Consider the following 27,270-nt stretch of genomic DNA (forward strand, 5'->3'; position numbering starts at 1 on the left):
GCTCATGAGCTTAACATCTCTGCTGAGAACAATAAAGGCAGAAAAGTCAGGATTTCTTGGTTAACCGCTCGAGCTCTGTGGACCAATCAGAGCAGGAAACTTTAAAAGTAACTTGGTGACATCATCGATTTGGCAATGGTTATGAAAACAAACGCTCTTTCACTCGTTACACAAAAAGAGCTTAGTGTTGTGAAAGAGCAACCAGATTCCTTTTATCAACTGATTTCAGAGAGATAATAGTGAAAAACATTTATTAAAGAAGGTACACAATAAGTTAATTCCACTGTATAAAAAATTCAGACAAAGGGCTTAAAGGGACGGAACAAGACACTTATCTTTTAAACTGCAGTAATTACAATCAGCCATTCTGAACTTGTGCCATCATTTCAACTTAAAGTATAAACTGCCTTTATTTTACATTTTGTTTAATTGTGATCCAGTCAGGAGACAACAATGTGTTAGTTCATCTCTCAATACTTTCAGACTTTCCTAGCCTGTCTGTGGCTCTCAGTCGTAAGCCGAATAAGGTCAAATTCAGGTTCCTCTTTCTCCTCTTTCTGCAATTTGGAAATGATTAAATCCCTGTGCTGGCCTGAATGCATCATAAAATAATAACTGTGAGTAACATGTTGGTTGTGATTACCGCTCACAGTCTATGTGCTTTTTTTTTGACAAAAAAGAACATTTCCTTCTGATGCCATTCTGCGTGATCCTGCACAACTAGATTTTAAAACACCCACACGTGTAGTGCAAAGGCAAGTATGGAAGTCTTTTGCATGTGTCTACACTTTTGTACAGGCACCCATCGTGTGTACACACACACACACACACACACACACACACACACACACACACACACACACACACACACACACACACACACACACACACACACACACACACACACACACACACACACACACACACACACACACACACACACACACACACACACACACACACACACACACACAGTGACTTGTAGCAGCAGGTCCTTCGTCAGCAGAAATGGGACTGCGCTCTCAGCACTCTTGTAGAAGAACAACTTCTCTAATATTCAACTCCTTCACTTCTTATATCTCTTTGTGAAACAACTAGGCGCGGTACATCAGCAGTAAGGCTCAGTGTGCATTTGAAGTCCAGTCAGGAAAATGTTTCCAGACCGTGTGCAAGTTTGCACATTTTTTTACGTGTGATCCAACAACAGCAGCCAGCGAGTACTGCATACGCGTTTCTGTTGATGGTGCCGCTGCGACCCAATTTCCCTCACACCACAGCTCAACCTCTCTCTGGGGACGCCATCTTTAGGCCTCCTCTCGTCTCTGGAGATGCAGACCGATCTCCATCTGGTTCTCCAAACACTCCTTGAGTTTGTCCTCTGTCAGCGTCAGACGCTGCTCCAAGATCGAAACCGTCTGGTAGGAGGCAACAAGAGGAGAGGGACACGACAAAGAAAGAGAAGGGGGGAAAGGAAGGAGATGGATAAGAGAGAAATAGAATGTTAGAGAGGGCTGTACAGCATCAGCTTGACAGTAATGACTATATAATGGCTGGGTCTGTGTGTGTGAAAGAGGCAGTTGTGTGTATGTGTGTGTGTTTGAGACAGATGTTGTGCATGCAAGACAATCCAGCTGATTATCGTAGCGAGATCTGCCGCCTGAGCCGAAAACAGCAGAGTTTCTGTGTCTGGCACGCACTCTCTCTTGTTCTCCCTCTCACACAGTTGCATAAACACTCTTACGCGCACAGAGAATACAAGAAGGTCGCTATCCGAAACAGGACGGGCATGTGTGGGTAGTGAGATCACAGTGCGACATACTTTTCCTCTCAGCATCCTCCAACAGTGACAGCATTTGTTGTGCACGAGTGCCATCGGAGCCTGTTTACCAGAGGAGCACCCAGGTGTAATTTCACCATCTGAATGAACCGATTACTGAGGGGGGAGCTGGCGTTTATATATTTTATTGTATCTAACATTAAGGAAGTAACGTAATCAGTCTTTTATCATCTAAAACAAATACAAAGAAGTCATTTTCTTCAGAGTTCGAGCAAGATAAGGAGAATTGAGCAAAGTACTACAATACTTAACTTGTTATAGTTGGCTGCCAGTTCGATAACTTATTAGCTTAAGAGCCTTGGGTGAAAGCATATTACTAATATATATACTATTATACTAATATATTATTTGAATAGCCTGAAGGTTTTAAAGAAGACAAATTGAGGAAGTTAAGCCAATCACCGTTTAGCTAATCTTGTCTGAAGTTGTTTACGGTTGTGTATACAGGATTAGAAAATGTATCCAGCAGCAAACACTCATTTGCCATGTAAAGATATAGTGGAGTGATGTTGACCGGAGCAGTGAGTCCCAGTGAGTCCCAGTGAGTCCCAGTGAGTCCCAGTGAGCGTGCTCCACTGGCTAGCTAATGGCTGCCGCGCTGCGCTCGTACGACGGTGATTACACCATCTCGTATTATTGTGTGCTTATGATTGATTTAGTTCCTGTACTGCACTTTTATTTCATCAAACTCTTTTCGTCATCAGAAAAAAGTGAACAAACAAGAAAAAGCTAAAAAGAGTAATTTGAATGAATCTTCTGGAAACACAACGGTTTCCTCTGGATCTCTGACATAACTGTTGACTGAACTAATGTTGCCGGATGACAAACACAACCCCAGCTAGTAAGCAGTTATGGATAGTAGTGCTTGGCAACATAAATGGATCAGTGCAGGAACAATTAAACAGTGAACATGTCTTCCCCCCAACAGACAAAGGCTCTCTAGAGTTGGGCCAGTGAGTGAAAGATATGTCAAAATGTCTCCACCTGTGATTTTCATGTCCTCCTTGTGCGAACGAGTGTAATTTTAAAATTGCTAGAAAGCAGCGCAGAGATGAGTCATTTATCAAAATAAAACCAGATGTGTATGAGACATTAAAAAGAGACACAGACCAAAAAAAAGGGGGGAAAAGTATTTTATCAACACACTTTCCAGTTTGTTTCATTGTGAAATAACCTGATGCTGGGTTAGTTCATTAAAACTATACAGTAGGTAACTCAAAACTATGACATATAATTAATATGATCATGATGGTCTTCATTTTTTTAATGTCTCTCTTTCACATAATTATAAGGTCCCTTCATACAATCAGGGCTCCTATTGTCACAATGTCTCATTGACTAAAGAAGTTCTTTTAAGGACTATTTTGATGAGTTTAATATTTTTCCAGTGTTATCCCTCCACAGTAACCCTATCTTTAAGATCTGATAAATATCAAAGCATATGCATATGTTGTCATGCCGTAAGAAAATGATTATTTTGTCCATGCATACGGCCGACCGGCTAACTCACGACAGGGTGCCTTAAATTCCTTTGATTCAAATGAGAAAAGACAGAGCAAGAAAGAATCTCATAAATGCAAATAAGGACAAAAGTTAAAAGGAAGAAATCCAGAGACAAGTTTAGGAAAGTGGACCGAACGTACGCTTAATACTCAGATTAAAAAGTGAGTGTTTCATTATTGACATCATAACCATATGTCATTTAATAATCACAAAATTGACAGTACAGGTGTAATTTGATAGGTGGACAAAAGTCGAAAGAAAAACTTTTTATTTTTTCAACTTAAAGTGTGTTGAAATGCATTCTAGCACTCGCTATTTGTGATTTTATCAAAGTTAAGCAACAAAGACTACAGCTCCAATGAAACTTAATATGTGCGGGTGCTTACGTCATTGTAACTTGTTTCGTCCACATCCATTGAATTGTTTTTTTAAAAATGTTATCTCTGATGTCTAAAAACATCTTCTCTATCCTGCTGTTATTACAGACGTGCCTGAGCAAATTGCCACTCCCCGCATCTTTAGTCAAACTATTATATTTACTCGCAACAGCGGGCCCATGAGAAATGGTGTTCACTCAAGGCCGCTAAAATACAGAACTATTAAATAAACAACATCTTATTAGTTCTGGTTTCCTGCAAACCATTTCAACATTGATTTAAACACCTTTATTTTCTTCTTAAGATTACTGTAAACGCAGTCATTTTCAAACCAGAGACACCATGTGCAGCATGTCCCAGCAATACAGCTGCGTTTGGTAATTGGCTATCGAAGGCCTGCTTTAACCCCACAGAGCTATGCAAGCGAACACACACAACCAGGCATGAACAATCCAGCGCGCAATGATGAAGGAATTGACAAGGATCGTTAAATCCCTGAGATACTCTCATACTCGGCACACACCTAGTGCCTTCAACAGTGTGCGGGAAAGTGGTGTTTTCTTTTGGGTCATCAAACTAGATAACATCTCCTGCTATTTCATGCATCGCGGAAGAGAAAGAGCTTGTATTTCCTCTTTCTCTCCTTCTCTCCTTCTCTCTGCCTGTCTCTGTTTTCTAGATCAATACCACCCTGTTTATCTTACCAACCTGATATGGCTACCCAGTCCTCAGCCCAGCCAGCTATGTGTGTGTGAGTGTGTGATTCTGCACGTGTCCCCAGGCAGCGGCAACATTATATGGGCATATAGTTTTCATCTGGAGTAGAAACCAAATCTTTATGCCCCTAAAAATAGAGGGAGCTGTTTTTCTTTTCTTTCCAGACCACATTATACTCTCCATCGCCCTGAGCATTACTGGCCTCTGTTACAAAGTCTCATAGCTTTGGTATGACACACACTACAATAGTCTGTGAGTCAAAGAAAGGCAAACTGGTGCCGGGGAGAGGTGGAAAAGTCTGTTTTTCTCAATAAATGTGGGTAACGGATTACAAAATATGCCATAAAGTGAATTACAAGAATTAAAAAAGGAGAGTAAAAAATAACAGACTGGTTTTAGTGTTCCCATAAAATGATTGAGGAACTGAGAAAAAGAAAAAATGAAAGAAGACTAAGTTGTAACCTAGTATATGAATGGACATGACTGACATTAAAAAGACAATTACAACTGATTGACAACGAGCAGTGACACTGTTTACTTCACACAAAACAGTTGGTAAACTCTGGCCTTGCACCACAAGGTGTAATTTAAGTCTTTATAGATTGAGCACTTGGTGTGGAAGACTTAATTGTCAATGTGCAACATTTGTGGCCAAATTGTTACAGGTTTAGTTGTGGTGTCTATCACGTGAACTCCTGGATATTAAAATATCCAGGATATTAAAAGTCCCGGTGACATTTGCTCTCAAGAAGCACCATATGACATGGTTAAGATATGTTTGAGACAAATAATATATTCAACAGTATTACCATGCAATTTTCAACCATTTTTGGGTTTTGGATTACGACTCGAAGGTTTAGTACTGTAACTAATGTTATTTTTTTACTTTCCTGCTTCACGTGTGGGACTTTATTTTGCCTCCAGGGCTGAAGTTCATGCTCCCTTCAGTGAGGTGAGGCATTTACTCAGGATCAAACTGAAACCTACACTCTACATTTACGCCCATGAGACGACTTCACTGCTAATTTCTCCTCTGCTTTGATCACCAACTGCTGTCCGTTCTGAGCACATCACTATCACTCGCTCTCTCTCTCTTCGCATGGCCACACACTGAATAAATATAGCTTGTGCATCACACCGTGTCAACAACCTGAAAATGTAGGTTTGAAACACAAATACAGAAAAGTATAAAATCATACAGAAGGATCAAGCTTTGCGGGGAGAGTGACAAACGTGTTGCACAGCAACCAGAAGCGCATACGTATCGAGGAAGTGGATCAGTGAACTTTGACCATAAAAGTCCAACCACATCTTTTCAATAATTTCCCAATTTGGGATTTATAAAGTCTTTCTAAAGTCAGCCATTTGTCTCGAATTTGAACAAAATCCCTCCAAACCTTCCTGCGACCTTGCGTTCACGACAGTGGGACATAGGTACGTACTTAGAACCTGACACCAAAATGGTTCCTGCCACGGCCGTCGCCGGCCTGCAGGCATAAACACTGATGCAGCCACTGCTGTGGTGTTAGCGTCCATCACCAGATTAAAAAACATTGCATCGGCGGAAAGCCAATCAAAAGCCACACAGTCACCAGTTACAAGCTTCAGCCCGGTGTTACCGTTAGCTCTCATAGCATGCTAACGGGGTAGCTTGCAGGTTGAACCTTTTACTAAATTTATGGTTAAACCTCCCCCAAACCTCTCAAACATTGTGGTGACAACTTAATTCTTCAGAAAGCATTTGGTCAACAAGTGGTTTAGTGGTTTCTAGTACTTCACAGAAATGGTTTGACTCTTTTCTGAGTAATGTTTCTTTCTCTTTCTCTGTTCTTTGCAGCTCTGCTTTGACAGGAATATGTAATCAGTGGACTGGTCCACATCTATTCATATCTATTCTGACGCACACATTGTTAAGCAAAAAAAAATTGTGAATTGTGGCTAGCTACTCTGGTAGTTTGGGGGCATTACAGAGAAGGACACATTGGCAGGCAAGTGAAAAAGCAGCTAACACAGCAAACTGTGGCTTTGGAAGCGTCAGTCTAACGGTGAATAATTCATCATCTTCCCTCTCGGTCTCCTCAACTATTAGAGTTACAAAGAGCTGTACTAGTACAAAATAATGCTGGGGAAAAGAAGTACAAAAGGAGCAGGGATATAATGCAGAAATGAATAATGTCACTTTGTCAGCCTAATCTTCGCAGGACGCCTAATTTAAGCAAAAGTTGAACAGAAATTAGAACAAGCGTGACTTTATATGAGTATAATGTTATACGTGCACCTTGTTGTGCATTGTAAAAACAGCACGAGTGCATTTTGGCGGTAAACTGCAACATAACTTGATTAAACTTGTCTCGTAAATACTTGAAGTGGGCTGCTTTTAACATGCCTTGTATGGAATGTCTTTATTTTAGGGAACTGAAAGCATCAGGGGTCGCACTCTTTTTTCTTTTTTGCTCTCATCATCAAACAGCAGGTGAGGTGCAGGTCACAGATCTGCCAGTGTAAACATCTGTACGGGTACCAGCTGTGCTAATTGCTGCATTGTTAGGGAATTTTATGCAGGCTTTGAAATTATTCTGTTTCATGTTCCGCACCTGGGTCGGAAATCAAAGTTGCAAAAGTGATGTTTACATTTAATGTTACTCACCAAAACGCACTGATTGTATCCTTCAGGTCTAACAAATGTATTAAATAGATTTTCTTCCTCATAAAACATTTGCACAAGACATTTTGACACGTGTTGTTTTAACTCGTCTCCAAGCTTGCAGTCGTCTTTTGTGCCTTTGTTGGGGTATCGGTGCATACCACCTGTTGATCGGTGGATTAAAGTGAAGCCATATCGGACTGTGAATGGCATCACCCCGAGCGCACGCATGAGATAAACTAAATGGGGACTCACTAATAAATAATTTTTTTTTTTAAACTGCTTCATAGCACTACTATAGGACTAGAGGTCTCCACTCCACAGGGTCATTTCGTCTCAGTAGTGTTTTTGTATGATTTTCTTTTTAGTTGTATTTACTTTTATAATCAGTTCTTAACACAAGTCTCTTTGGTGCAACAGCACAGTAATAAAAGACAATTAAAATACAAGTTATACGCTGTATAAGGTGTACATGTACTGTGTCCTCTACTGGATTGACACTACTGAAAGTCACTGAAAGGCCACACGAAAAGAACAAAGCTTTTTTTTTGAATGACCACCTTAAGATGGTCAGATAGGTATACTATATACTATAAAGAGAACTCTACAGCAACCACGTACATGGTTTACCAGCTCTCTCAATCTCTTGTCCTAATCTATTGAAGAAGAATGAAACCAAACATTAAAAGAGTAGAAGGATTAAACCAGATGCAGACGATCCATCTGGTATCCGGGTTGGGGTACAGTGGGCTTGAAAGGAAGAGGTTGGCACCACCCCCCCTGGGAGGGGTTAGCTAGCTGCCTGGCTGCTCTGGGCCAATATTAAATGCTCCCACATGCTAGACTGCAGCTTGAAAGAAGAAGAAAGAAAGAAGAAAACACAGCCAGAAACACACACATTCAAGACGTGTTTCTGCGTCTCAGCGTGGCCATTGAGCACTTATGAGTGCTGCCAGCACTCATATATGAATGATGCATTCTCCCTCAGGGCAGGTTCACAACCTGCAGCTAAAACCCTACATACATGAGGAAAACAAACAAAACCTCCCTGCTCCCTCTCCTCATTCACCTCCTCCCATCTGTCTGTCCTCCTCATGGTTTCTCTCACTCTACATCTTCCTCTTTATCTCACTCAAAAATTTCCTTTAGTTCATTGTCGCACTTGAACCTTTATCCAGTGGTATTGTTACTAACAACAAGCTAATACAATTTCATGGAAGAAATAGCACATTATGTCTCATATTTTTGGAAAATACTGTTGATAAGCGTAACATGCACACACCTTCAAATCAATAAATCATGAGTTGTTGTTATTTTATTTATTTTTTTAGGGTCTTAGAAGTTGCACTGAGATTAGGACCACGACAGCTTTTGGTGCACGATCACTCATCTGGTGATCAATAAGCTCAAACTAAATACCTTAAAGAAAATGGGCAGATACTTTTACAGTATCTGAACAATGAGCCGGAAAACAGCAATGTAGATACCTAAAATAAATTAGATAGGTGATAGGAATGAGGTGTGGTCTGGTAGAGTGCAACTGGCTGCAGCCTCAGATATCCATCACAAAATCTTAACGCCAACAAAAAGATGTATTGCCGTCCAGTGCACCGAATGTTTACAAGAAAGATGCATACGAGTTGTAAATTTAAAAGCTGCAGTGGATTACTTTCATACGGCACGGGACAGTTTAAGGGATTACTTTGTGTCAAATGTACTCTCAGGTTCGTGCCAACAGCTGAGTGTCAAACGTTTTTGCTGTATCTTATAATAGTTACTCCACAAGTGAGGAGTCTCAGTATCCATCAATGATCACATCTATGAAGCGAAACAAACACACACACACACAACATAAATACAAATAACAGAAGCAGACCATTGGATCGTAACTGATTGTTGATCGTGTCTGTTTTTGTTCGTGGATATATTCTTAGTCCTGCAGGCTCTGGTTTAGTCTGGCTTTGTCGGCACAGTTATTCAGACCTCACTGTGTAGAACTAGATGGTAAATATCTCGGCTCGCATCAAGGTACAAATATCTCATACTTAACGTACTTAATCAACATGCACTACTTGGGAACAGACAAAAAAGGGTTTCTATGGAAAGACAAATTGTTGTCTTCCTCCAGTTTCTCCTCCAGATCACAGAGGTGAATGGGAATGTATTTGTGGTGCATTCAGCTTCAACATCAAAAACATCTTAGCAAAATAGCTTTTTACCAAGTGACTTTGTCGTGGACAGTATCAGCGTTTTTCACCTTCCTTAAGAGGATGGTTGTGGATGAAATACTGAAATGTAAATATGAATGTGAGGAATAAACTCTACCAGACACCTACGTCTTGTGTAGAGTCAATGTGCCAGTCTGATGCAGTACCAAACAGCAGGGAAGAGGTTGTTCTTCTTTTGAAAACATATATTTTGTGTCTGTGATGCTGAATCCATCTCTGGGCTGCAGGTTGAAAGGAAAGTAAGCTTTTGTTCTGAGCAGTGTGAGTGGGTGGCACAGCCAAAACACAATGCCTGCTGTTTGGGAGATCAACACATCGTCTGCTTACCTGAGTGAGAATATCCAGTTGACCGATGATGTGATCCAGGGTGCGGGCTAAAGCAGGGGGGACCCCTCCATCTGAGGCCTGGGACTGTGCTTGGACCTGGGGGGAATGCTGTGGTAAACCCCGGGCCTGTGGCTGGTGGGTGGAAGAAGAACTGCTGCTGAGGTGTCTGTAGGTGTGGGAATGAGGCGCTCTGCTGTGGCTGACGCTCTGAGTGTGGGCAGCAGTGTGGGAGTCCTGTCCATTAAAATGTTCTGATGGTTCAGAGGCCTAAAAACAGAGAGGAAGGAGGGTGAAGAGTTGTTGATGTGCAGAGTGCAGAGATACTGAAATGTACACGAGTCAAAAAAGTGAGTGCAAAAAGAGAAAAAAAAGGGTTGTAATTTGTTTATTTCCTACACCACAACACTTATAAAATTGGCTCTCAATCATTTTATATACTGAAAATAAAATGATGGCTTTGGTTATTGAGGAAAACATTGCCCAATGAGATGACTGATGAATCACAGGCTGACTTTCTGAACATATAAATATATCTTGAGAAGTATTTATGTTCAGGGGTGAATCAAGTGCACAGTTTCAAATGTTGACACATCTACCATGTCAGATGTGCAACTTATGGCAAGACCAATAAATACAATCAGAAACATGACATTCACGCATTGAAGAAATGATTTGGGAAAAAGTGCTAATCCCATATCACATACAATTTTATCAGATATAATTCAAACAGAAACATGTGAAACTGAATGAAATACTTTTTTTTTTTTTTAAATCAATTTTGAACTTACACTGACTTTGCTTGAATCTATTTTGTTTCCATAAAAAGGAGCCCATTACATCAGTCTGTCTGCTTTATGATTAATTCAATGATACATAAACACATGACGGTCAGTGACCACATGTCTGCCTCATCTTGTCTATGTGACAAAATACTGTGCACACACATCTATAGGTTTCTTCATATTTCTGTGTGGGGGTTAGGGTGGGTGCGTGTGTGTGTTTTCCAATGAAGCCTTGGTCATGACTCTACACATTGGCCACACGCAGGGCTAACACATACTGCCACAATACGATCTAACACATACTGCCACAATACGATTCCTGTGTACGCTCTGACACAATAAAACAATAAACACAGAAATGAAGTTTCACTGAAAGATATTTCACTAAATGTGACATTCCTTGACCATATTAACACATGATTCAAAGCCTTTAGATAATGCCTAAACGTTTCAAAGAATGTAAGAGGAGGTTGGTTGAGGGAAAGCTGGCTCTGCAAAAAAGCGTAAGATGTGAAAATGAGATTGCAAATGCAGAGGAAGAATACGTCAGAAGAGGAACTCAATGCCCTTCAGCAACTTGCTGTGATCTCAATACAGTACATGGTGCACACCAACAGATTATTTATTTAATAATCAGCATGTTTTGGTCAAGTACTTGTCACGCTGAAATGGTTTAAAATGTAGCAATGTGGTAAAAATATCTATTTCGATTACGTTAACTAAGTAATCTGGAACCAAAGAATTTGCAGAGAATTGGATTCAATTAGAAAGTTCAGCAGCTGATGGCTATTCCTTCAACTGCCACTACACAGTAATAACTTCAGGTCAGGCCTATGAAGAGGGTCAGGTCTTGGACATTAAGAAGCTGATACAATGATACACTTTCCTCACTCACAGATTCAGGGGAAATAGAGCAGACAGGTCACTGGTGTAGTGATAACTGATCCGCCGGACACGTTCATGTAACGCTGAAGAGGACGATGCAATTATATGGTATCTTTCAAAGGAAATAAATAATGTTCAAAACGCTAAATAAGTAATCAATGCACAGTGCTATAATTACTTTATATTGAAGTGTGAACTATATTAATAATACTTTTACGGAAGCTCTAAAACATAATTCATCTCTAAACCTGATGAATAAATAAAACACAGTATCAGTAGATTACCTTATTTTGTCTTTTACTATGGTGCTTTTAGAGAGAGAGAGAGAAAGAGAGAGAAAGAGAGAGAGAGAGAGAGAGAGAGAGACACACACACACACAATAGAGCAGTTCTGCTGAGCCTACAAGCTCCATCAAGACTGGATTAACTCTTGTTGAGAGTACAATTTGTATTAAAACAGCTGCTTAAACACACACCAAGCACTGGTCCTCACATAAACAAACATACGCTCATAAAGAACAGCATATGCAAAATGGATGTGCATACAGTAGAGATATGCAATTGTTGTCCAATACACACACACACACACACACACACACTATAGTGAGTTGAAAACATTGTGGGGAAAAGCTGCTGCTGGAAATGTTTGAAAAACAAAACGTTTAAATATTTAAACTCCCAAAAATTTAAATAAGGGAAATTTTCCTTTTTTTCCTGAAACAATTGTTATTTTTTGTGTTCTGCCCTCACTATAAAATACAAAATAACCCAAAAAATCCACACACTTTTTTTTTTCCACTGCATGCTTAATAATCAAACTGTTGCTAAATCCAATTGAACTATGCCATTGTGAATACTCATTTTGTCTTTCAGGTTAGTCAGGAGAAGCAAACTTTTCCTCGCTGTGATAATTTGCAATGAAGCAGTAAAACGGTTGACACAGTGTTCCTTTACTTTATCTTATTACATACCATCCTTTGCAATGTGACATGTGTACAGGGCGTTGTTGATGCTAAAACAATATATTGTTCTGCAAACTCAGCACATCCTCTACCGCCGTAGCCTTACGTGGATCCAGGGAAAACCCTGAAATGAAGTGGACACACACACACACACACACACACACACACACACACACACATGTGCGTACAAACACAGCACACACAGTCTCCACTCTCCTAATGAATCACCTAGAGTGGAAAAACCAACAGTGGAAAATTTCCTGAGGCCCAAATTAAAGTCTTCGTCTGACACAGCAAGCCATCAATACATTGCTAGCTCAATACAAAACCATTCATCACTACACACGCACACACACGTAGCAGCAGGTGTTCCCCACCTGAATATTTATTTTAGAATAGAGCAGAAAAGTGAAGAAAAAAAAATTAATGATGGTTATATTTCATGTAATTGCACCAGTGCCAGAGATCTGGTGTGCATGCTAGCAGAGCCATCATTAATGTTATTCGTTACACCTGTGAAAACTCAAAATGGCTGCAATTAGAAAGGTCTAGTGAGGAGTGTTAATTGAGTTTACCATTGGTACCAAATACTAAAGGAGGAGGACGAATACCAAACACAGAACAGTGATGTTTTATTACTGTAGTTGTGAAAATGCTCCACTTTTGATAATAAGTAGTACAAGTGTTTATAAATTGCTATAGCTAATTGAAGTTTCTCAAGGGAGTTGGTAAAACAACAAAAGGAGTTATTGGTTGTTGTCTGGTTCCTTGTCCATGAAAGACATTTTGCCTGTTGTGACGCTATTACGGTGGCAAAATATGTGTGTTCAACAGAAGGAAATATAAACTCCTGGCAAAGTACTCAAACCCGCTCTTCTCGCAGTTCCTGCTACAGTAAGTGTCTCCAGGACCACATTTTCTCTCTCACTCACTCACTCACACACACTCACTCACTCACTCTCTCTCTCTCTCTCTCTCTCTCTCTCTGAGATTCCCTGTCTGACCGAGGAAGCACTCGGCAGCTTCAATAACCACAGCAACCGTTGATGCTGCTGGATGAGATGCAGCTGACTGAGATGAACTAATTAGAGCAGTCCAACACAGACACACAAGCATTCAGGACACACTTGCACATTGTCAAGCTCTTTATTTATACTGAAAGTCTATTGAATGCTCAACATATTTTAATTATTGTTATTTTTGAACTTTCTAAAAGCCACCAATAGGAGTAAAAGTCTTCAAATGGTTCAGAAGCTGCAGCTAAAATCTTAACTAACCCTGTGTTAAAGCGTATCAAGACCCCTATCAGACGTGTTTCTCAGTTGCACGTCAACAGATACGCTCTCATTCATTTATCAGTAATACCTGCATAAAAGCGAGGTTGATGGACAATAAAACCCACACTCCACAGAGAGTTTAGCTGCTCCTTAGCTGCTCGACGCTTTGAAATTTGCGGACGAAACGGAACCGGTATGGACAGTCCCTTCAGTGTTGCATCAGCGCTGTTGATAACGCAAAGACAACGCTGATGTGTGGCTGGCGGTCTGGGCACAGGGTAGGAGTAGAACATTTGAGCGTATAGGTTCTTTTCACAGTAGCTATTTTGACATTTAAACACAGATATTATTGATAAGATCCCCATTCTATTGAATGGGTATCTTATCAATAGAGTCATTCAAGTGAGCCAACAGGACCATAATTAATGTTAACATGCCCACTGTGAAAATGGCCTATTACACCAGCTTCAGCTTCCATTTATTGGCTATACCTATCTATGTCAGTTCAGACTTTACTTACAATACTCAATGAATGGACACACCCCTTCCTACCTCCTTTAATCTTATACTCCAATCAAGACTCAGAATACGTCAGCAGGCCAAAGGGCCTTTCACCCATCACATCCCCTTCTTATGGAATAACCTATGGACATCAGACAGTCTAACAGCCCCTGCTTTTAGCCTCGGCTCCAGCTTACAGAATGGACAAGAGAGGGCGTTTCTCACTAAACTCTTTCATTAATGATACTTAGTTCTCATTTTTCCATTTCTTTCTGACTGCTGTGCACATTTGCATCTCTTCCTGGTACTTTTTTGTCCGCCTCTATAATCACTTCCTCTCAGTGTTAAGTGTAACAAGGATGAACAGGTGTTAATGGCTATTATTCCCGTGCTTCCGCTTCCCATTACAATCTTCTCTTTCTGTCTCGCCTGCGCTCATGATGGCTGGCTCACTTATGTGCTCACCCTGTTTTCCCACTTGCTACCTTGCCCTTTACCGCTCCCGGATGTTTTCTCGCTTCACTAGACCGTTAGGCTCTTTTTAACTCAATTGCTATCTTGTCTTCAACACTCCCTTTTCACAACCTCTGCCTTTGTCTCTATTCCCTGCTGTCAGAACAATACCACCTGCCTTTCCAGACCAGCACCTTAAAAACAAGCACACTCACACACCCACAAACTGTATCAGAAACTGCAGTTATCAGTGCAAAGACCTTTAATATACATCCTTATATATTGTTTCACTGCTTGTTGAGTCTTTAATTAAGGACAGTGCCAGTAAAGTGTGGTCTGCTGTAGCAGTTACAGCTGCCTATAAGTAAATGTGAATGAAAAAAATAATGGTGAAGGAGATAGAAGTTCATACAGCTACTGCAGTCTCAGAACCCCCTCCCCGCTCTCCAATCCACATCCCAAAAGCTGAGCCGAGATGTGCAGTGATGTGTGTGTGTGTGTGTGTTTGTGTGGCACTGCGAAGGGAAGCCTGCTGTGAGCGTGCAGCTCGTCTGTCTGCACACGTGAGTCGGAAAAAGACCCAGATGTGAAGCTAGAGACAGGAAGGGGGGAGGGGGTTGAGGAGGGGATGGATGGAGGGATTAGGGTGGATGTGATCAGAGAGAGCTGATCTGCCTGTCAGCAATGGTTGGCGCACACACACACACACACACGCACACACGCATCTACACACACACTCATCTATTCTCACACACCGAAACAGCCGCACATGGAGATTTGCTCAGCTGTGTTGAGCAGAGAGACTGACTGAACCACACACACTTTCAATGTTTAGGCGGAGGGACCTCATTTCAAAGATGGCTTAGTGGGTTTCACAAATAGGCCCACGTGTTACTGGTACAGTGCCCATCACTGAAAAAATATCATGTCGCATCCAAGTGCATTAAAGGATCAGCGTATCAAATTAGCCATTTCTGAAATCCCTGTTGGGATCCCATGTGATTCTGAGAGGGCAGCAGCCATGGGTGGCCTTTGCCTCCGAATGAATAAACAGGGCATTACTGTCTCATTAGTCAATTTCTTCCGGGTGAAATGAATTATAGCCGAAGGGGGTTGTGTGTAATGCTGGATGTTTGGCATAGTAAGGAGGGATGTTTTTAACACCTAGGTCACATTAGACAATTCAATTGTAGTCCTGCCTGCTTTCCATGCCAGTCTCTGCACCACAAGCGTCAGCCGACTATTATCTCACAAAGATTATTTGATTTGTCTTTTTTTGAAGAGCTTTTAATATCATATTATTATTTCATGATATTATTTTGCGTGCATACACCATATCCCATGAGTGAACGAGCTGGGGTGTACGGTTTGACCATGTCCTGGATGTAGACTGGACCCGATCTGTTCGCAGCACGGTACGTAAGTACCAATGTTTTGAAGCGGATGCGGGCGGCCACCGGTAACCAGTGAAGGTTGCGGAGGAGTGGAGTAGTGTGGGTACATTTCGGGAGGTTAAAGACCAGTCTGCTGCATTCTGGATGAGCTGTAAAGGTTGAATGGCATTAGCAGGTAGACCTGCCAGGAGGGAGTTACAGTAGTCTAGCTGCAAGATGATCAGAGCCTGGACCAGAACCTGTGCCGCCTTCTGATTGAGAAGGGGTCGTATTCTCCTGATGTTGTACAGCATGTACCTACAGGAGCGTGTTGTTGCGGTAATGTCGGCAGTCAGCGAGAGTTGACTGTCGAGTGTCACACCGAGGTTCATGGCAGTCGGAGTCGGGGCCAACACTGAGTTGTTGAAGGTAATAGTCAGGTCGTGGGTGGGAGAGCTTTTTCCTGGAAGGAAAAGCAGTTCAGTTTTGTCAGGGTTAATTTTCAGGTGGTGTGCAGACATCCACTGAGAGATGTCAGTCAGACAGGCAGAGATTCGTGCTTCTACCTGTGTTTCGGATTGGGGAAATGAGAGGATCAGTTGGGTGTCATCAGCATAGCTGTGGTAGGAGAAGCCATGCGAGCAAATGACAGAGCCGAGAGAGTTGGTGTACAGAGAGAAGAGGAGAGGACCCAGGAAGGAGCCCTGAGGGACCCCAGTAGTGAGAGGACAAGGCTCAGAGACAGAACCTCTCCAGGTTATCCGGTAAGATACCCAGGTCCTGGAGGGAGGAAATAAGGATCTGGTGGTTCTCTGTGTCGAAGGCAGCAGAAAGGTCTAGAAGGATAAGGACAGAGGAGAGAGAGGCTGCTCTAGCAGTGTGAAGCTGCTCAGACACAGCAAGGAGGGTAGTCTCTGTTGAGTGGCCTGCCTTGAATCCAGACTGGTGAGGGTCAAGAAGGTTGTTATGGTGGAGAAAGGAGGAGACTTGGTTAAAGATAGCTCGCTCTAGAGTTTTGGAAAGGTAGGGGAGGAGAGAGACAGGTCTGTAGTTATTGACTTCAGACGGGTTGAGAGTGGGTTTGACTCTTGCCTCCTTCAGAAAGTTAGGGAAACAGCCAGTTGAGAGGGAGGTGTTAATAAGATGGGTGAGAAAGGGAAGAAGGTCAGGAGCAATAGACTGGAGAATGTGAGACGGGATGGGGTCAAGGGGGCAGGTGGTCAGGCGGGCAGAGGTTACCAAGGTAAGAACTTGATTGGGAGACAGGGGGGTGAAAGAGGAAAGCGAAGGGGATGAAGATGAAGTTAATGGAGGTGAAGTTATAGAAGATGGATTAGTAAATGAGGAGCGTATGTCATCTATCTTTTTTGTAAAGTAGTCAACAAAGAGGCTTGGTAGAAGGGTGAAGGGAGGAGGGGGACAAGGGGGGTCAAGGAGGTTGGAAAAAATAGAGAAGAGTTTTTTGGGGTTTGAAAAAGAGGATTAGATTCTGGATTGGTAGAACACGCTTTTGGCTGCAGAGGCAGAGAAAGAGGAGAGAAGAGAGTGATAGGCGAGCAGGTCGTCATTGGTTTGGATTTTCGTCATTTCCTTTCCGATGCTCGCATAGTGGCTCTCTCGGCACGCACCGAGTCGGACAACCACGGAGACCTTGCAGACCTTTCTAGTCGTAAGAGGACAGAGAGAATCAAGAGAGAAAGACGGAGTAGAGAGGAGTGTCAATGGCAGAGTTAGGATACATGAGTGAGAAAGAGTCAGTTGAAGGAAGGGCTGACAGAACAGACAAGGCCAGAGAGGGGGGTGAGAGGGTGCGGATGTTGCGACGGACAGGTGCAGAGTCTGTTGTTGTGGGAGGGTTGTCTGTCAGAGACATGAAGAGGTGTTACAGTGAGGTTAGATGTAGAGCAGTTTCTGGTGAAAATAGTCACGGTGGTTGCCAGTTTTGTGAGTAGGAGGGGAAGGACTTAACGAGAGAGCAAAGGAAGACAGTAAGAGTAACAGGTCAGATGACTTCTCTGTCTGGATGTTAAAGTCACCCAGAAAGATGAGCGGGGGGCCATTTTCTGGGAAGTTTGATAGGAGGACGTCTAGTTCTTCCAAGAAGTCTCCTAAGGAACCAGGTGGACGGGTGAGAACACCAATGATTAGTTGAACCGGATGAGTAACCGTCACAGCATGAAACTCAAAAGACAGTGGGGTAAACAATGGAAGCGGGTAGAGAGAAAAATTCCATGTGGGGGAGATAAGTAGACCTGTGCCATCAGAGATGAAGTCTGCCTTAAGGTTAGCTGACTGGCAGTTCCAGAGGCCCCCTGTGACGAGGTGTCGGGTCTGTGTGGAGCGGGTGGGATAAATAAGAGAGTAGGGATTTTGATGTATGGGTGAACGAGTCCGAGGTCTATGGTATCTCCGAGTAGATATGCACACAGGTATGGAAGGAAAACATTTTCACAGGGAAATGTTTATACTCAGCCACCGGAAGACTCCAACAAAAGACTCCAGTGTCTTTATCCTCGGAGTCCAGACTCTAACGAAAGACTCCAGTGTCTTTATTGCTGTACTGTATTGCTTTGTGCTTGACTGACCTTATGCCCTACACAACTTGTATCAATTTAGTTTTAGTCAGTTTTCTGTCACACACAATAAGAATCCACAAATAGTTCCCTGAAGCATTAAATTAGTCCCATCAATTGTCTGCAGTCAAATGCCCTAGAATGAGAAGAGGTGGTCCCATCGGTCATTCCAATTTTTATATAAATTAAGTTTCATCTCGAGTGCTGTGCTTCTCTTTAATTAGTTTGCAGTCCGGCTTTTGGACGTATGAGCTGCAGTAGCATTCAACAACTAATTTCATGGCTGCAACGACATCTTGTTTACTATATTATGCCTCTCTGAAAACAAGTTAATTTACAACATCACATTAGATCCACTTCGGCTTCATTAGAGTCAGGGTGGACGACATTAGAGAATAATGTTGTTGGGATTTTTTTATCAATTCTGAAAAAAGAACAGGAAAGCACTGCAATAAAATAAATACGAATCTTACTGAGTTACAGTAAAAAGAAATCACAAATTAAAGTGCAGAAATACATAAAAGATCTGTTTCTGACCCTTGGTTGGTTATATTGTTTAGCATTCATAACAAACAATCGCAATTGAGTACATTGCAATGTTTTTAATTTGATTATTCGTTCAGCCCTGATTAGAGATTTAGACCCTCTTTTGAAAGTCATGAGCCTTTAAATACTCTTTCTAGGGGGAAGGAAACAAACACATTTAGGCAAGCTGGTGACATTTTTCTCCTCTGCATCCTCACAGGCAACACGTGTCTGAGACTTGAGGCAGTTTGTGAGAGATGAAAGCGCCTGTATTAATAATAAATTATGAATGGATAAATAAAACATGAAAAGGAAAATCGAGGAAGCTGGCACTTCCAGGTGCAGCTACTACCATTACTGTAACAACTGGCAGATGACAACTCATAAAAGAGGATCAAGGTAATCCCATTGCCAGGAACAAACTCAACAAAGTTAATGAGGTTAAAGTGTGTGTGTGTGTGTGTGTGTGTGTGTGTGTGTGTGTGTGTGTGTGTGTGCTTAACCGAACAGGAAATTAATATTATTAGAGCATTCTTTTGATAGCAGTCAAGATATTTTTTGGGTATTAGTAACTATTATGTGTCAAAGTCAAATGCCAAAGCAGCATGTATTATTATTATTTCAATCATTTTAAATTGTTTATGACTTTATGTTTCATTTAATGCTGGGTCATCCCTGTGGATATGATGGCTGCCACTGAATACGAAGCTGTAATGGTAAAAGGAAAATTAGTAACATGTTTAACATGCAACATACCACGAAAGGAAAAAGACTTTGAAGATCAATCTCCACCAGAGCTGGTTCTGACATGTTCCCTCCATCAGTCTACATTACACGTTCTACATTATATAGCTCTGTGTTTTAAATATAATCAGCCATTGAAATGCCGTGCACGCACTTCATCCACATGTTGAAAAACTGCACCATTACCGTCATAGGCATGAATGAGACATCATTGTTATTGCTATTGGCATTTTTGCAGTCAATCAATCCAGATTATGCAATTATGAAATAATAGCGTATACTTATTACTTAGAAATGTGACTCGTCAATACACGTTTTCAAGATAAGGAGCCAAAACAAACAGCTAAACCATTTTGCACTGAATCAAGCAGATGTGAAGTGAGGTGCCGTCGCTTCAGAAAGATGTATTTGACAAAAGAAAAAAAAATGAAAAGAAATGGAATCCAAAGAAAGGGTTCAATGGGGTTTTACAAGAACAGTTGTTCTCAGAAGAAGAGAGTATGTTTTAAGCATTGCATTAATCATTTCTCTCCCCTCGATCCAACTGCTCATTTTCTAATCACCCTTTGAGGCACGTCTTTAATAACGGCTGTCGAATGGAAAAGCTATTAAAATCAATTTACAATCCTGTATCACAGCAGCGAGAGGGAGAGAAAGGCACAGTCAGACATAGAAGAAGAAAAAGAGCCCCATGGATGGCATGAAGAAAAGAGGTGCTTAAAGGAAATTAGTCGATGCGAAGGAGATGTTAGAATAACCACCCTCTCAACGCTGATGCTACTTAAATGTACTTGGACTCAGTTGACTGTAGAGAAACATCTGACGTCTTGTTTGCCAAGTTTCAGAGGGAACATTGCCCCTAAACCGTGTCACTTGGGTTTTGCCACTGCCCCGCACCTTTAGGAGACCAACAGCAGGTCCGGAAACCTTTCACTTCAATTGGAGAAATGAACGCGAGTACAGATTAGGACAAATTTTCCAAAGTAAATATTGGAACCCGATTTTCACAAGCCACATAATTTGTGAACATTCTTTGACTTAAAAGGCATTTTCTTTGTTCGCCACGTTCACCGACATCTCTTCCCTCTGTTGGTACTGAACCGTCAGTCTGGGGATTTTACTGCATTACTCGTCTAACGTTAGCTAAACTGTGTCAACATTTCGAGCTGACGTTCTCAAACGACCTAGCCGACACATATTTGTAATGCTTGATATGCTATAAATATTTAATGTTAGCAAAAGAAAATATAAATACATTAGGCCGCACCCACTGAGGGGACAGGAAGTGTATACCATTTCATAGCTTGTACTGCGTCATCTTTTAAAAAGACAGATCGTGATGCATCTCATTTGTTATTTACTTGTTATAAATCTTTCGTAGGATCTTAACTTAGCAATGGGATCAATATGAGGGAGGGTGTATGTGTGTGTGAGAGAGCATGAGACAGAGAGGACGTGGCTGTGCCCTTGTTGATGTAAGTAACACTGTAGCAGTAAAAGGGGTCGAAATCCAAACCATTGGTTCCCCAGCCAGCCGGTGACACCCTGTCCCCTTTGTGTGTGTGTGTATGTGTGTTAGTGAGATATCTAACAAGGTCTTTTAATATTTAAACGTCGCTAATAGCTGCTCTCTCACTTTCTGTTGTTTTTAGATCATTTTTCTTTATCTTTATTTATAACATAAACATTAGTCCCTTTAAAAATCAATGTCCTGCTTCTCCCACTTTTTGATAATACATCAGCCTGAACTAGTATTATTATACGTAGTATTCAGTATGAAGATACCTGAAGTAAACTTAAAACTGAATACTACATTTCATTGTTTTTGTTATCACTCTACACGTTCTCATTGGACAGATTTACACAGCAGTCAAAAAAGGGTGTGGTTGATTCAGTTCAAGTGGAGACTCCTACTGATGTTCTATTAAATTACTGTCACGGAAACGGAGGCGACGCTGCCACAAAATGAGCTTCAGTGTCTGGAAGGCTTCCATCTGAATATTTGTTATAGTCTAACTGAGTTTGGCATTTATTGACTCATAATATAGTGTCTAAGCCTCTTTAGTCGTCACATTAAATAAAAACAGTATGAATCAGGATATTGGAGGCCGGATGATAGTGGATTTTTGAAGGCCGATATAATGACATAACGCATTTAGCCGATTAATCGGAAACACATTCTGTCGACTCTATTACGGCATTTATGGCCTAGATCACTGCCAGCCTCATTTCAGCACTGACAATAACTGCAGTATTAACAGTGTTTGAAAACATGCATATATCATTGATACTTGCTGTTGTTTTCAATTTTGATAATTTATCATTCAAAACGTACCTATATTACAGTAAAATATATATATATTTCTTGAGGACATAAACTGAGCAGAGACTAATATTTACGTGGTCAGAAAGATGGAAAGAAAACGTCCTCCGTGTCAAAGTGTAGATGCCGGAATAGGTAGGTATTTCTTGTCCTGCATTACAGATATGAAAGTAGCTTTGGGCCTTGCTGCAGACTTCAAAGGAAGGATGTGCAGAGAGGGAATAAGCCAGCAGCACTGGCAGCATGAAATACCGAGGGGCATCTGTACATTTGCATGTGTTTCTTTATGTTTCTTTTTTTTTGCCAAACGACACACATGCATGTAAATGTGCATTCTCGTTTCAATTAGTTTTGTGCAGTGTGTGTACATTTGTGTGTATAACCTGTTGGTGAAACTATAAAATGACCCTGCTTTTACATCGTTTTGAAGACTTCATGAGCTTGCGCAATCCTCAGGAAAAAAAAAAGATATTTTAGTAGCACGACTGGGAAACCTCTAAAAATATCGAAATAATTTCTACGTTGTCCAATTGCTTGAAATCAGAAAGTTCCAGATGATCACATATTGCTATAATTAACCTTGGTTAAAATGGGGCAGTTGTGACTAAAGAGTTGAAGCCGGTTGCCACTAATCAGAAGATCGGCTGTTCGATAGCCAGCTTGTTCTTGAGCAAAATACTGAAACCCAAGTCGCTCCCAATGACTGTGCCTTCAGTGTGTCTGAGTGTGTGTGAATGTTTAGACTAGAATCTGATACGCAAGAGGCACCTTGTATACTGGATGAATGTGCATGAATGTAAAGCATGTCTATTCCCACAATTCCATTCAGCAAGATGCGTACCAAACGACTCCAGTAACATCCTATCTGTATCCTCACTGTCAAAGTATCCAATAAAAAAATAGATCAATAGAAAATCTACTAAAACAATGCTGCCCGGCAAAGGTTGAATCATTTTGACAGTTAACAATCAAAACTGAGCCACCAACATCACTTGATGCAGAGACTTACCGGTGAGGACACTGCAGATGTGTTATAAGGACCATGACAACTTGTGCATGTAAGGGTCTGAAGGCAAGAAAAGGATATATTCTGTGTGTTTGTATCTTGGATAAAATGCTGGATCTAAATGGGATATCAAAGTACATTTGCTGTCAGTGTGCTGTGGTTGCGCCTCGCTGTCTGAACTCACCTCGCTGCGGAGAGCAGGCGGATCCGAGTTAAAGGAGGGCTGAGCCGTGGAGCTGGCTGGGAGTGCCTGCAAGCTGGAAGTAGTTCTATGTTGCAGCCTGACACCATCACTGCCGACACCATCACTGCCTTCGGCACAGTCAAAGTTACTCTTCCACACCATTACCTGTAAGGTGAATACAAAGCTTTGCTCATTCCACAATATTACACCAAAGTCAAATTACAAAGAATCTTACATACAAAGAATGAAACATAGAGAAGACCAGGGTCTCCCAAAGTGACCATCATGGATAAATCAAGGTTAAAAATTAAATTAAATTAAACAACATTTTAAAAACAGTAAATTAAAGTGAGAATATATCAGTAGTTTGAATAGGGCACATAATATGGCAAATCAATGGACTATATTGGTTCAATGTCTTAGGATCAGTTAGATGAACAAGTCATCACCTGTTCATCAGAACCTCCGGAGGCAAAGTACTCTCCTGTCCTGGAGAAGGCAACACTGGTCACTGGGCCCTGGAGCGAAGGCAAAGACATGGAGAATGCAGGTGACAATACAGTACAATCATATTCCAACTTTGCCTTATTTCTATTACAAAGAGAAGCATTCTGAAACTATTAGCTGCAAACTGTTAATTCTAGTTGGAAAGAAAAACAATGTTATTGTTGCAACCAATTTCAATGAAGAAAACAATATTCATTAAGCACTGCTGTGGTAATCAAGAACAAATCTCATGAAGCAAATGATGATATGAACAGATCGATTAAACAGCAGCTTATTTTATAACTGTCTAATCTCTCGAGTCATTTTCCAAGCACAAATGACACACACGATCTACTCCACATCCAGCTACTCAGTTGAGAGTATTTGCTTCTTGGCTTTGTTTTATTATTAATTTTAATATTACAAATAATTGTTAGTTGCAGAATTATTAACCAATCCCTGTGGAAATGGTGTAGTCTCTGTGTTTCATTCAGCACATTCATTCATTTTCAAATCCTACATATTGTACCTTTGAAATATATACAGTATTTTCTGCCAAGCAATATAGCTGCAGTGGCAGTGTGCTTTTCATGCTAATTAAGGGGGGGGGGGGGGGGGGGAACACCAAAAAAATAACTAAACAAACCCACCTCTAAATATTACAGAGTGACGAGAAGAAAGCTGGAAAGGATTACGTGTTTTTGTGTCTGTAACTCAAAGCGTTTAGGAAAGCGTTCTCCTTTGTCTTTATGCTCAGTCAAAACTGAAGCACTTGCATGTGTGTGAGTTTTCATGTTTGTGGAGGAGGGGGTGGGCGTGTGGAGATGTGGCAGAGCAATTATAGCAGAAAGCAGAGACCCAGGTGAGGTGAGGTCACACATGGTCGGAGCCAAAAAGGATCACCTGCTGATGCCAGGACTTTGACATGACATGTATGTGTTTGCGTGAGCTTGTTTGAACCTGGAGTGCGCACCGAATCACAGCTTGAAAAACTCAAGAAATCACACTTTTTTTGCCTTTTCTCTACCTGCAATGCAAAATGGGGTCAACGATTACAGCCTGAGCCCTCTGACTGTGTTCAAAGGGAGGATGAAGGAGAGGACAAACAAAAGAAGGGGAAAGAAATCGAAAGGGAGGCTGCTGGGAAGAAAATAGGAGCTGTGTGTCCTGCGGCTGGCACCCAGACAGGCTGGTTTGGGTGAGGAATGGTTTCCCAGAAGCACCTGAGAGAAGCAGACAATGTCACTATGGCAACGCGACAGTCTGACAGACAGCATGTCCTGTCTATGCTCTGACTAATGCCTGCTGCCAGGCTGGCACTTGCGATGGCCAGCCAGACACACACACGCACACGCTTGTATGTTATGTTTTGTACACTGTTATTTATTTAAGAGCAGTTCTGTGTCTGAGTCCGTGTTGCTTTAAAACTGAAATGAAGAACATGATGAACAGTGCAATAAATCAGGAAGAACTACCACTAAATGTTAAGGGCTAAACACTGTTTGCTCTGTCAGCACGGTTGTTGTTGTTTGCACTGTTAGCATTGTTAGCCTCTATCCACATTAAGAGCCATTGAGAGGCAATAGATATGGTCAATTTTGAGTTTGGCCCCTTTAAGATTCCCCCAGTCAAATGTATTGTGTGTGTAACGTACTTGGCCATAAACAGTTCCGATTCTGAATCTGAAACCAATAAAGTCTGATCATAGATGCTCTTTGCCATACTTACTTTTACCTGACATGTCCCACCCTACAACCAGTTTCAAGCAGGAATACGGTTAACTCTGTAAACAGGGTTTCTGTAAAAGCTAAAGTGTAGTTGAGATCTTTCTACATGCAAAAGTTTTGGATCATGCTGTGAAAGTCAGTTGTCAGACAGCGAAGCAGAGAGAGAAATTAACCTAAAGGGGACTGATTCTAGCCAGCGAGGTAAGCAGGTACTGAGGAGAGGTAAACAACACATGTTTGATAGATCCAACAGAAAAAAAAACACTCCCTTTGAGCCCTCTTGTGTTTTCACATACAGTTCGTGCACGTAGGTCTACCCACATACACAGACAAGCAGACACATAAACACACATAAACCTACGCACCCACACCGAACAGATGGGGGTCCCTCCCATTTTCAAGCCTTGAGACTGGAGAGACAATTAACACCCTGAGCGCTCCCAGCACCAACGGATTGGCGAAGTCACCACTGAGCCAAAAAGAATAACAAACAGAAATGGAGACAACGTGCAGGGGATGACAAATTTTGAGGTGTGAAGTGAGAAAAGAGCCTTTTCATTCTTGACAAAGAAAAGAGTCTTGGCAAGGGGTTGAAGAGGGTGAGACAAACAAAAAGAAATGACAGGCAACCTGTACAGAGGGATGGACGGACCACATGTGGTCTTGGCCAGCCACTGATTTCTACAACTAGCCAGCAAGCCAGTCCATCAGCTGTTCAAACAAACAGATACAGTCAGTGAGCCGTCCGGATGACCAGTCCAGCCAGACAAAATGTGAGGACATGAGAGGTGGGGGCTAATAGAGAAGGACAAGGAGGAAAATTAGGATCAGAATGATGGCGGCAATACTATAACATCGCCAGAACACACGGAGGGGAGTGTTAAAGTCGGAGAAAACACATGGGGCATAAACAAGAGAGGAGGAAGAGAAGAAGAAGAGTAGAGGATCCAGAGGAACTGAGGCAGAAACACAGTTCTGTTTCCTTCCAACAACCCTGAGATGAGTCATCATGAGTGGGCTGCCCGCTCGCCTGGCAAGTATTAAAATACACCATATACAAAAAGGCCTCACACACACACACACACACACACACACACACACACACACACACACACACACACACACACACTCTCACACACAATTTACAGAATCCAACATGCACAAAGGAGATGACAAACACACACACTAAAGCACACACTGAAGAGCAGCAGAGCAGCAGACTACAGACACAACCTATCATGATCATAACTGGGTTAACTGCGCATTTTGGCCCGTATGAAATCTAAACAGTATCTGTGTGTGTGTGTGTGTGTGTCTACCTGGTGTCCGTGCAGTGTGTACAGTAGCTTGCCCTCTACAAGGTCCAGTATCTTCATTGTGGAATCGCTGGACGCAGTTATGAGGAAATTACCAGCCGGGTGGAAAGACAAGCTGTTCACCACACCACTGTGGACTGGAAAACAAACACATAAACTTTATGACAGGACCAGAATAGACATTATGTTACTGTAATTCAAACTCAATTACCTGTGAATGCTTGTGTGCAATTAAAAGTTCTAATTCTCATTGTTTACATGTTCAATTTGTACAACTGCTTGTTAAATAGCATGGGATTATTCAATTGTATGATAATTCAATCATGTTATGAATATCAAGTATCACCAAAAATACTGTTAGTCAAAGTTAATCTTTTCCTTTCCCATATCCCTTTCAAATTAGATGTCAGGGGACAACGTCAGTTATATACCAGCATTTATGCAGCATTCAAGACTTCAGTGTCTTGCTCAGGGACACTTCAGCAGGCCAGATCCCACTGAAGAGCACTGCTGCTGTACA

The 27,270-nt window shown here is 41.5% G+C and overlaps 1 protein-coding gene across 2 annotated transcripts in view; it reads right to left on the reverse strand.

The window, feature by feature from the left end:
* Positions 1-223: 223 nt before the first annotated feature.
* The window catches only part of poc1a (POC1 centriolar protein A), a 33,892-nt gene continuing 6,845 nt past the window's right edge, over positions 224-27,270 (reverse strand). The window contains exons 7-12 of one of the 2 annotated variants that reach the window (XM_034533246.1): positions 26,754-26,887; positions 23,671-23,739; positions 23,222-23,386; positions 23,041-23,097; positions 9,634-9,900; positions 921-1,415 (exon numbers count right to left, since the gene is read on the reverse strand). In XM_034533246.1, the coding sequence (XP_034389137.1) occupies positions 1,305-1,415; positions 9,634-9,900; positions 23,041-23,097; positions 23,222-23,386; positions 23,671-23,739; positions 26,754-26,887 (803 nt within the window). In that variant the 3' untranslated portion in view covers positions 921-1,304. Of the gene's footprint in view, positions 1,416-9,633; positions 9,901-23,040; positions 23,098-23,221; positions 23,387-23,670; positions 23,740-26,753; positions 26,888-27,270 lie in introns of both variants that reach the window. The other variant, XM_034533247.1, reaches the window with a different exon arrangement.

This window comes from Cyclopterus lumpus, chromosome 5 (genome assembly GCF_009769545.1).
Source record: "Cyclopterus lumpus isolate fCycLum1 chromosome 5, fCycLum1.pri, whole genome shotgun sequence".
NCBI lineage: Eukaryota > Metazoa > Chordata > Actinopteri > Perciformes > Cyclopteridae > Cyclopterus > Cyclopterus lumpus.